Here is a 12,360-nt window from a genome sequence, read left to right on the forward strand (position 1 = left end):
ACGATGGATGGGCACATACACATGTGAGGGCTAACTGTGGGACTGTTGGAGCTCCTTTCAGTTACCTCGGGTCCAAGTCCTTGCGGTCCGGGTTGGGGCTAGAGGTGGGCGTCAGGTCCAGTTTGGAGGGAAAAGCTGTCCGGTCCTCCAGCGGGCTTGGGGTTCTGGTCCAGTTCTGCCAGGGATTCTGGGAAGAATGTCCTGATTGTGGGTCATTGTCTGGAGTGGAGCGTTGGTTGCCGTGGAAGGGGAGCGTCTGAGTGTCCAGCTCCAGAGGCACTCCTACGATCCGCTCCTGCCTGAGGAGGGGGCGGCGCCCATGTGTTGACTGGCTGCGGGGTTTGGAGCCAAGCGGCGGGTTTCCCTGACTCCCAGTAGAGGTCGGAGGATCCATGGGAGACTCCTCAGCATCAAAACCTGTGTTGTCGTAGTGAGGAGCCTCAGACCAATCAAAAGGCTCGCTCAGTGGGCGTCGATCCCCGCGCTGCTGCAGGGTTCCTGATGGAGGGGTTTCTCTCTGAGATAGCAGGGGCTTGGAGTCAATGGGTTTGGGGAAAGACTGAGCCAGTCTGCAAAGATACAAAATATGAAACACTAATTATTCCGTGGAAGATTATAAAATGAAGTGCCACTATCATGTGCTGTATATTTAATCAGAGCCAATGGGCACTAGAACAACATAACTTTCTCTCGCTCTCTCTGATGTCTCTCTGGAAGATCAATTTGGCCAACAACCATGTTTGTGGTAATTAACGTCTCGGAGAGCAGCCTTGAACAGAAAACATTAATGCCTTCAAACTCCCTCACTGCGACTCGCAGTTTGCAAATACCACACTTTTCACAAGCACACAGACAAAGAGACGAGCGTACAGATTGTGATCCGTACACCAGCCCAGGGCGCGTGAAATGACAACTTAAATGTCAAACAATACCAAAGCGAGCTTTCAACCTGCAGGGGCTCCTTAGAAAGAGGAAAGGCATCAGAAGAGTGAGGACAAGGAAATGATTGTTAACTTTATTATACTCATACAATTCCGGTGGAAAAGGTTACTGTTACTGTTATATTAAAAAAATCACAAAATATCTGTCTAGACCCTGAGAGGAAACCGAATAAACAAACAATGTATGGCAAAAATCTAACCTATGCTACGATACATCTGAATCTTAAGATCCCTGGAGGAACTAATGTGAACGTCTATCGACCATTTTGTTGCGTCAACCTTTACATATTAATCCATCTTCCAGGATGTAAAGTACTAGAAATTAGAAATAGAGAATTTTAGCAATGCTGTGATATAAAAAAAAGTGTAAATTACTTGCAAGTTTTGATACAACAGTATGCACCAACACAGACTATTAAAGCTAATAGTGCAATGAATCAAACAATACCAAGAAAATGCCCAAAGATAGGGTTAAGGTATAGGCCATAAGGTGAACTCAGCAAAAGTGGCTAGAAAGTGATCTTCCTTTAAATGCTTTTTTTTTGGTTATAGACAATACTCTTTATTTTGAGTTAAAAGTTTTCCGCAAAATATCTCACAGTTTTTTCTCACGACCCATAAATGTAAATAAATGTGAATAGAAAAAAATCTTATGTTGCTGATCTTGGTTGTAACTTAATTTATATTCGTCATAGCAACTCAGAATATCTACCAAACTGAACTGTCAAAAGGACCTAATGCACCAAGTATTGGTTATCAGTATACTCAAGTGTGAATTCAAACCCTGAAATATGTCAAACTATTAGAAAATATGCTTCAACTTCTGTGATTGGCATCAAACAAAATTAAACCTACACATGGTAAAAAAGTACGGCACCAACAATGCTGAGTTAAATGATTGCTTTTTAATATATTAATTACAAAAGGAATAAATTCAACAGGATTAGAATTAATTCATATTTTAAATATTACTAAATAGTAATGCATACAACAGCAAAGTTTTATATAAACTCAATATCTCACTGGAAACATCTAACATATACTTAAAATAAATAATATTCTAAATCACAATGCTGAGTGAAGTTTAAATAGAATGAAGAACACAGGCATCAGTCAGTATCAGTCATTCTCCTCTGCTGATGTGATCCACTGTGTTGTTTCACACAGTGTAGAAACAATGTGTGTACTTTACTCTGTAGTTTTCCATCAAATACATTTAGGGGTTCTTACAAAAAATGTGTTTGTGGAGCTATAATGAAAATGATTCTAAACATATTTTGATAGTTTTCAGTGCGATATTTAATTCTAAATCTGTCAAACGTCATCATGAGTGGACTGCAATCAGGGTAACAACGTTTATTCTTTTTATGCGTCGGTTTAAAAAAAATCTCTAGATAGTACTGAACCCTAAACTGGACAGCTATGAAGCAGATGAGACGAGAGCTGAGAGAGTCCTGAACGAAAGTCTGCAGCATCCTTATGAATCTCTCTGACCTTGACTGAGCGGGCAGAGAGATGACACAGAAAGATGTAGGAAGGAGAGGATGGATGGAGCGATTGGACAGATGGATGATGGATGAAGGAGATTGGAGGGGGGCTGGAATAAAAGAAAAGGGGAAGAGATGATGGATGGTCGGAGGGATGTGATGAAACTGAAGATGAAGCAGTTACCTGTTGGTCCAGTGTGTTTGAGGCGCCTGGTCCTTGTTTGGGGCCGGGAGGGCAGGAGCGTGTTGGTGTTGGTGTTGGTGTTGGTGTGGGTGTGGGTGTGGGTGTGGGTGTGGGTGTGCGTGTGCGTGAGAGTGTGGGTGTGGGTGTGGGTGTGGGTGTGCGTTGCCGGGCGGGTTGGAGGAGCCGGAGGAGCCCTGTGAGGGAGAGTAGTCGGAGTAAGTGGCTGAGGAGCCGCTGTGGTTCAGACAGTGGAGCTTATCCACCTCTTCATCTGTAGACTCTGCACGGAGACAGACAGAAACATACAGCTCTGTTCAGTGGAAATGTCACATTCTCTTCATCTGCTCAAGAGCCTTTGTCTGGAAAAAACACTTTTCTGGCATTATTTAAACCCACAGTGATGCTAGTTTCTGTGTCCAGCTGATTGATTTATCTACGTATAAAGTGGAAATCTGAGAAGAATGAACAGTAATGGCTCCTCAAAGATTAATTAATGATTCAAAGAACCCTTAGTTGCAGCTCCAGATGTCTTTTGTGTTTGCGTCTAATGTGCAGGTTTTAGATTGAGGGGACTTAAGGGAAAAGGGTCATGAGTGAAGCTATGGCAGAGCTAAGAAATCATCCTAACATGTAAATAAAACAGATTTCACAACTTTAATCGTATGTTTAAGATAGAGACCCCCACTAAGTAATATTCCCAAATCCTTGCTCAAAGTTTGGATATTGAAACTTAACTGTGAACTATGTTGCTAAGCTTAAAAAGCTAATGAGAACTTCTACAACATCAGAAAGTGTTTCCGGAATGATGTTTAATTGAAGGCTGTATACTGGATCATACAGTACATGATGAGAGGTAGAAACATCACATTTCTTTCTTAATCTTTTCATCTGTCTCTTAACCCAGATTCCTTGTAGTGCTCTCATTATATGTTTGGACAATATTGAGTCCACTGCACTGACGCAAGACATGGCCTGATTATATAAACTTGGTTTTAACAGTTTTTTAAAGATCTTTAATTAACCACATTAGTCACATTTAAATCAAGAAGCTCTTTTGAAAGGGATACCTGGCAAGAAGGCATCATCAAAACAAACACAACAGTTGCATAAAGACTTAAAGGAGGGGCCAGTGGGCTCATGAGTCAAACCTATTAAGATCTTGACAAAACCAACCGAAGAAAGCTTCTTATTAACTTCGCCACAAGATCCTTCATTAAGAATTTACACTCACCCGGAGAGACAAGCCGTTTTAAGTTTTAATAATTTCACAGCAAGTTCCCTGACAAAGGAGTAGATTACACGACGCTCTGAGCTCTGAATTAGACAGTTCGTCACAGAGATAATAAACTATTTCGTTCAGTAGAGAGGATTAAGGCAGTCAATTATTTAGAACGGAAAAAAATATTTTTGATAGGGCTGTAAAATTAGCGTTGGGGGCTCATCTGTGAAACTTTGGTTTACCTCAGATGAAACTGAGGCCTTCGGGGCAAAACATATAAAAAAAGGGCCGGACTAAAGGCTGAACACTTAAGACTGGAATCTAGATTCATTGTAGAGGTTTATGATATTCCCTCCTGCTCGCTGTTATGTTCTGGAATTAATCCGCTTACCACCATGACTAATTAGTGGACACTATTACAACATGCCCCACAGCGCTTTACAATAGAGCACATTAAATTACTGTGTCTCCACGTATGTCTATGAGCCTCTCGGTGTCGCTGAGCATATACAGTACCTTTCTTGTCTTTCCCCAGCAGAACCACCTTTGGTTTGTACATCGGCGGCTCCACCAGGGTGGGCCTCATGTCGGAAATACGGATGTCGTTGGGAGAGCCGCCCATCGAGTCCTATGGGGAGAGGAATCCCAAAGGTTCACAGCAGGTAGACTCAGTACAGTGAGACAGCCTTTTGGCAGCCTAGCTGTAAGAGAGCTATCAGGCTAATGACCACAAAGTTGTGGAAAGTGAGCAGCAGTTGGAACCATTCACTCAAAAATGTAAGCTCATACATTTTTTAACCTTATAAATATAATATCTCTGAAGCAGGAGGCTGCTTGTCCTGTCACTCTGTGAAACTAATGTCAGTGAAAGCTGTAAACAATCTAATATAGAGGTCATAAGACATGTGTTTTCAACTGAAGACATACTTAAGAATAATAGATAAATAATTCACATTTTATTGAGTATTAAACAGTGGCAGGTATTTAGAGGTACCATTTGGAGTATTTCATCTCAAGTAGCACTATAGATTTTTTTTTCTTTTAATAAGGGGGTCCCCATTATTTTTGTTCAATGCACGAGCATGAGGACACGCAAGCACACAAACTTTGATATAAATACATGCATGCATCTTTTAGATTACCAAATAATAGACAACCTAGCACAACATTAAATATTTTGCTTAGGTATACATTTTATAGACATTGTCCACATATATTAACAGACATAGTGATAAAAAAGATATGAATATATCTGTACAAGGTGACTTAATATAGGTAACTGCATAACAACAAGATTAAAACACCTTATGGGTCATGGAGCCACAATTCTGTTTGAATGTACTTTGTGTGTGTGTGTGTGTGTGTGTGTGTGTGTGTGTGTGTGTGTGTGTGTGTGTGTGTGTGTGTGTGTGTGTGTGTGTGTGTGTGTGTGTGTGTGTGTGTGACAAACCTCTGAGCTCTCCGTCAGGTCCTCCTTGTCCTTTCTCTTGGGAATGTCAATGCCAGAGTTATGCATTGATCCCTGATCCATTAGCTGAGACTGAGAGAAGTCCTGCATCTCTCGGTCTGTCACCTGTAAAACACACACACACACACACACACACACACACACACACACACACACACACACACACACACACACACACACACACACACACACATCATTTGTGATGCATGTCTTATACACACTGATACACCGATATGTACTGTGTACGGTGATATAGTGTGTGCACCTGTGTGTGTTTCCTACCTCTTTGGGAGGCAGGGGCCACGGTGGTTCGTACTGCTCTTTGCTGAGGTGTGTGTGTTCCATGTTGGTTCCTGCCGATGTGGCAGTGCCTGTGCTCAGCTGGTGCTGGTGCGGATGCTGGTGCTGGTGCTGGTGTTGGTGTTGGTGTTGGTGCTGGTGCTGGTGCCCGTGTCCGGCATGTACGTTTTTACCCACAAGGCTTTGCACTGACTTGACCATGTTCTTAAGGTCCTCAGGGTAGGGTGTTGGGTAGCGCTTTAGGTTTATCTCCACCTATACACAAACATGGAAGACGGTTGCAAATAAAGGATACACACTGAGCAAGCATTTGTTAGGAATGATGTGAACACATATGTGTTTGCATATGTGACACTTTAAAACATCTCCAACAAGACATAATGAATTCTGTATAAAATAAAAAATGTCATTAATTTCTTTCTTTTGTTATTTGTTGTCACAAATATGAAGAGAAAATGATAATGAAAATATGGAAAGAACTGCAGGTTTTCTAGGAATACCTTTCAAACTGTAAATTCATTTTCGAATGTTACTGTTATACTTTAAAATATAACCTTTTTCTTTGTCACAAAATCAACACATCTCTACTTTGTGCAGAGAAAATGCTTTGTCGCTCCCTTAAAGTACTATATTTGACATTATGCGTATCAAACTGACCTTGACCTTCCCAGAGTTGTCTTCTTCCTCCTTCTTGTCCTCAAAGTCAAAGGCCACAGTCATCCTCTGCTGTCTCTGCTCCTCCCACAGAGTAGGATTAAAGCTGTCACTGTCCGACTGGTAATCTGTACACACACACACACACAAACACACACACACACGTCAAGGACAAACTGCTCTTAAACAGTAGGTCTAAATGTTAGACACACTGTTATTCTTACACAATTCAGTTATTTTAATTCACATGTACATTTACAAACAACACAAATAACACATGCTTATGTTCACATTACACATAACTTCGGAGCAAACAACATCCTATAATGTAACAAATGCTATAGCTGTGATATTGCCAAGTGTAATAAAACAAATACGAATCATTCTGTGGCCTTTTTTACATGTCTTCCCACGCACATAAACATACACACACACAGTTTGTACCCTCATCATGTCGCGGTTGCTGAGGAAACATGTAGTTGGTTAAAACCTTCTGTTTGGTTTCAGGGTGGGCTTCTGTCTGCAGTGGGATCAGAGCCTTGGACTGCAAACACACACACACACACACACACACACACACACACACACACACACACACACACACACACACACACACACACACACACACACACACACGATAACATTATAATTCTTGTGGGTACGTTCACTGAACACATGTATTCCTTAATGTCTAATCTAAACCTAATCCTCATTTTGAAAAAAAAAAGAGATGGTTATTAGAATATAAGATTGATTACAGGAAATTTTAGTTTATTCAAAGCTTGATAGGCGAGAAAACCTGCCTGACTGACAGGTGGTAAACAGAATAAAAACATTCATTTGTATATCAATTTTGCTAACATTGACGCACCAAAAGTTAATCAGCTTTGTTGCTAGGAGAAAATGTTGGCAGTTTAACAAGCGTATCCACTAAGGGTTCATTGTTTAGTTTACCTTACTTTAACTACACAATGAAATTACTATGCATAAAGACCAAACAGACTTTTCATCATAAATATGAAAAATTCAATTCACTGATAAAACCGGATAACTTTAAGGTGAAAACCTGTATTTATGAAAAACCTGTTTCAAGTAAAAGCCTGGTTATCTTGTTAAAGCTGCGTGTGTTGTTAGCATGTACAGTCTCTTGGTCAGAGTGTGGGAGGAGATACCTGATTGTCAGAAAGCCAGAGCGCTGCAAGGTCCTTCAGCTTAGTAAAGGTAAACGGTAGATTCTTTAACCTGATAGAGCGAGACAGAGAGAAAGAGGGAGGGGGGGGCGAGGAAGAAAAGAGAGATGTTTCTTATGCCCACGCACTGTACAGCCTGCAGAGCACGTAACCATGGAAACACACTCACCCATTCTCATGGCAACCGCAGGTCGTGAGAGCAGCTTAAAAACCAAAACCGCCATTGAGAAAGTGTTGACTGCATGTGTGTATGTGTGTGTGTGTGTGTGTGCCTCTATCGTCACTAATGAGTCATAGTTTGGTCATCTGCCTGTGTGTCTGTGTGTGTGTATGTGTGTCTCTGTGTGTGTGTGTGTGTGTGTGTGTGTGTGTGTGTGTGTGTGTGTGTGTGTGTGTGTACCTGTTGTCACTGAGGTTAAGCACTCGTAGTTTGGTCATCTGTCCAATCTCATCAGGAAGAAACTCCAGTTTGTTTGACCGCAGTGACATTACTGTCACATTCTTACAGTTACCGATCTGAAAAACACACACACACACACACACACGAACCATCAGATTAACGTCACATTACAATGAAGACTAGTACTGAAATGATCTGCTGCACGAGGGACGCCTTTAAACAACCTAGATTACAGTACTATACATTAAGAATATTAGGGCTACAATTAACATTTTCCTCTATGAATTGCTTATTTTGTCCGACCAACAGTAGAAAACCCAAAGAAAATCAATTTACTGTCCTAGAAATGATTCCATGATCAAAATAGTTTAATTAAAGTATTGTTCAGGTCTAAATAAAATGAGGATGTGTAGTGATCCTCAGGGGTTGATCTTCCTACCTCCCGCGGCAGCTCTGAGAGGAAGTTCTCGTCAGCAGCGAAGGTCCTCAAGCTGTGCAGGTAGCCGATGGTGGGAGGCAACGACTCCAACTCATTACAACTACAGTCAAACTCCTCCAATAGAGACAGACTGGGTGACAGGAACAGAGGCAGAAAAGAGGAGATACAAAGAACATGACAGAGAAAGAAACTGAATTACTCCACAGGCTGCAAAATCTCTGCAGCAACCTTAGATTACTTAGACGACTTAGGTTTTAAAGGATAAGGATGGGGCTGCTCTTTATTTTCCCTATTGCCAACAAATCCTGTGAAAAGACTGAACCAAGAATAGATCATCCCACTATTAAGTACTGTCTGTGTAGTCAAAGCCTGATACAACTGATTCCTCTGTGCAACAAAGCTCCATAGTTGTCCCAAATGTATCAAATGCACATTAATGAGACACACATTGCACTGGGCCATATGTTCTTCATTACTATAACTCCCAAAACTAATGCATTATGTCCTCCAATTTCAGTTATTTTTCAGCTGTTTGAAGAATGAATAGACTGTTTTTAATTTGGAGTCTTCAGGAACTGAGTGCCACAGACAGAGTACTGAGAGACGGACTAACACAGTGTTGGTTTTGGTTCTATCGTGGGATTTGTTGACAATAAGAAAAATTTAGAAAGGCACCAGCCTTATCCTGTAACATGTTATAATAAAAAAGGTACATTTGTCTTAACTTAAAAGGAGAGAGTGTTGAGAGAAGGAAAAGATCATCACACTGAAGAATCTCTTAATAAAACAAGAGTTAACCAATCTGGTGTTTCCAACATTAACTTGGTCTCATTGCTGACCACAAATTATCTTTTTCCCATTTTATCCCTCTTTGATGTCTGAAAATTCTTCAACATGGATCTCAACTTCTTCCCTCAAACAATATTCACAGTAACATCCACGGCAGGCCCTCTACAGGACACCCTGACCCGCCCAACCCCCTCGACTGCCATCCTTGGCCTAGCAGCCCGCTAACAGCAGGCTAATGCTAATGAGACAACACTTTTACATTAATGTACTGTCACTGTTAACATTGCATTAGTCTGCTACTATTATTCCCATCAGACCGGACCATCTGGGCCACCATACGGTCTGAGAAGAGAGAGGGGAGGAGAGATTTATATCCTGTATGCAGACTTAAGGTTGAATATTTTATAGTTTTCTACTCAAAACTGTATTCCTGATTAAAATAATGAAAATCTCCCACATATGCTGGTTTGAATGTGTCAAATATGATTGTTTTCACAGCACTCTTGAGATTGTCTAGCTGCAACCGGCCTACCGGCTCCAGAATTTTACTCTCGATGGCAAGTGTTGCAAGGAAACACAGTCGCTCAGAGGTTAGACACTGTGTTACTGTAAGACACAAGTTTCTAGATCTCCTTTGTGTATGAGGCATAAATGCTTTAGTGGGTTTTTTTAACCTGGTGCTAAGGTTGCTCAGCAAGAAACTTAATACCTGCTTCAGCAAATGTTTTACAAAGTAAACTCAGAGACAGCAGTCCATACAGCTACCTGGTGTATGTATGTATACAAGTATATTGTGGTTTAATTGTATAGCTGCGATATAGTAATGGCCTTCAAACACTGAAAGTAAAACAATAATGAACTTGCTCTTCTCATGAAAGTTACTGCATTGCTTATTGGTTCCACTTAACCACAAGTACAGAAACATAGCTGCTGATTAAACTCTGTGTACATACAGTATATATTATATATCCAATTGCACTGATGCATCCAGAGGGGAATACAATGTAGTATTGGTTGAGGTACAGGCACAAATTCTGCAGAAACATACGCATATCTGTTTAGTAATGTAAAATAATATTTTTTAGGAATGTAGAGTTGCTCAGATGTAGAACCAGAGGTGTAGAAATATGATCACATTCAAAATAGGTAAGCAACACTTTAAAACTAGAGGGGTAAGAAAATGATTGTTTCAGGTGTTTTTGTTTTAATCAGAGGGGAAGCAATGGATCTACAGTGCTACTTATTGTGTCTAAAACCGGGGATTTGTTCAGGAAGACAAAAGGTTTTCAGAGCGTTCTGATACAAATGTGTTGCAAAGAGTGACATTTAAGTCTTTTATATGTCACTGAATGTTTAATAGTCAATATTAAATGTAATCCATCACAGACTAACTGTTTCACACAATAAAAAAGCAAGATTATCCAAGTCATTAATCAGCTGTTTCAAACAGAAAAAAAAAAGGAACAGCGTTAATTTATCTAAACAATATCTAAGTTAATATTTGTATCACTGGAGGCCTTGTTTGGTTTGAAATTCTTCCAGAGTAAATCAATTATGGAGTTCTTATTTGCAGTCGGCAAAAAGAGAAGAATTGTATGAATGTAAGTAATGTCAAAAGTATGCAGAAAATGAAAAAAACAACTAATTGACAATACTTGTTTCTACAATGTTTCTGCTTAATTAAAAAAAAATTCAAAAGCTTCTGTGATTTAATCTGGACTGTGATGGATTATAATAAGAATGATTGTAATCAAATCACTCTTATAATTTTACATGCAATCATTTGCATTTGAGCAAGGCGGGTTATAGATGCTTTTCAATTAAGAATGTAGATTTTATTCAAATATTAAGTCCAAATATTGAAAGACATTTCAAGTTTATGTTTGCATGTAATTTGCATTTAATTTCACACAATCCCATGTAGTTATGAGATTGTGCTTTTGTATCCGTGACGCATTCGAACATCTCTCTGTCTCTGAACGCACCCCTGGATCCAGTAGGCTAATGTTACTCACCCGTGCTTGGGCTTCGCACTAACGCCACGGCAACGCAGCAAACACAACACACAGAACCCCCCAATCATGAGCCAGCATAACAACACAGCAACTGACAGCAATAAACAGGGAAAACAACAACCCACCAAAGATAAACCTGCTGAGAAATTCTGACAAAATACTGTTGAAGGTGTTTCAAATAAAGCAAAAGTGTACATGGCTTTATTATTGAGTTTCTTATTTTGTGCATGATTGTGAGTGTTTGTATGTGTGTGTGTGTTTTTGTTTCTTACCTTCCGATGGTGTTAGGCAGTGAGGTCAGCTGGTTGTCATCTACCTTCAATGTGGTCAGCTTCTTTAACATTCCTGCACAATATGCAAACACACAGACATATTCACATTGACACACAAACACGCTCTTCAAAAGAATATACACTGAGCTTTGAAATGCCCCTTTTGAAAAAACTATTTTCTGACAAAACTAGAATTTGAGTATAGAGTTGGCAATATTCAAATTTTTTCTTATTGTGATCCCATTCAAAGTCTAAAACAAACCATGATTGGATCACACTAATGGTAACTGTTAGTTTGCCAAAGAGTGATGTAGCTCATTCCTCTTCATAATAAAAGCTCCAATGTTGTCCAAAAACTATTAAAGACTCATTAATGAGCCACATGGTTGCTGTTGATGCCATTTTTTTTCATTACAATGAAGGTTTTTTTTTAAGTCAGTCACACACACACCAACCTGCTTCACATAAATATTCCCCAGCGCAACAAAAATGCATATCAATCAGTCTAAAAATAGCCCAACACTACTATTTGTATGTGACCAGGTTTTAGATCGACACCTTCGCTTTTTGTTCTTTCCATGGGATTTGTTCCCAGCAAGTAAACACTAGAATAACACCAGCATTGTCCTTTATTACACTTTTCCGTTAACTGTGCTACATCACTCTCACACTGCTAGAACCGCTCTCACCTGTGATATTTCCAGTACAACAACAGTCCTCTGCTGTAGTCTACTGCACTGCCCTATCAGGAACTTAATTAGTGGGAATTGAAATGCCTTGCTACGCCTTCATCAACTTGAGCCTGTGAAGAGTCTTGTGTGTGCATGCGTGTATGTGTTTGTGTGTGTACCTATAGAGTCAGGGAGCTGCTGCAGCATGTTGGAGGACAGCAGCAGGTCTTCCATGGCCTCACAGCCTGAGATTTCCGTGTCCAACGTCTCGATACGGTTCTTAGCTAAGTCACAGTACCGCAACTGACGAAGTTTTCCTATCGCCTGCAGC

The 12,360-nt window shown here is 40.2% G+C and overlaps 1 protein-coding gene across 1 annotated transcript in view; it reads right to left on the reverse strand.

Moving 5' to 3' along the window:
- The window catches only part of lrrc7 (leucine rich repeat containing 7), a 37,294-nt gene that overhangs the window by 15,009 nt on the left and 9,925 nt on the right, over positions 1 to 12,360 (reverse strand). The window contains exons 8-20 of the mRNA XM_054602942.1: positions 12,209 to 12,353; positions 11,359 to 11,431; positions 11,087 to 11,104; positions 8,283 to 8,412; positions 7,844 to 7,959; positions 7,426 to 7,495; positions 6,698 to 6,797; positions 6,257 to 6,381; positions 5,582 to 5,854; positions 5,282 to 5,404; positions 4,348 to 4,459; positions 2,613 to 2,892; positions 66 to 569 (exon numbers count right to left, since the gene is read on the reverse strand). Coding sequence (XP_054458917.1) covers positions 66 to 569; positions 2,613 to 2,892; positions 4,348 to 4,459; positions 5,282 to 5,404; positions 5,582 to 5,854; positions 6,257 to 6,381; positions 6,698 to 6,797; positions 7,426 to 7,495; positions 7,844 to 7,959; positions 8,283 to 8,412; positions 11,087 to 11,104; positions 11,359 to 11,431; positions 12,209 to 12,353 — 2,069 coding nt within the window. The remainder of the gene's footprint in view (positions 1 to 65; positions 570 to 2,612; positions 2,893 to 4,347; positions 4,460 to 5,281; positions 5,405 to 5,581; positions 5,855 to 6,256; positions 6,382 to 6,697; positions 6,798 to 7,425; positions 7,496 to 7,843; positions 7,960 to 8,282; positions 8,413 to 11,086; positions 11,105 to 11,358; positions 11,432 to 12,208; positions 12,354 to 12,360) is intronic.

Source organism: Anoplopoma fimbria, chromosome 8 (assembly GCF_027596085.1).
Source record: "Anoplopoma fimbria isolate UVic2021 breed Golden Eagle Sablefish chromosome 8, Afim_UVic_2022, whole genome shotgun sequence".
Classification (NCBI taxonomy): Eukaryota; Metazoa; Chordata; class Actinopteri; order Perciformes; family Anoplopomatidae; genus Anoplopoma; species Anoplopoma fimbria.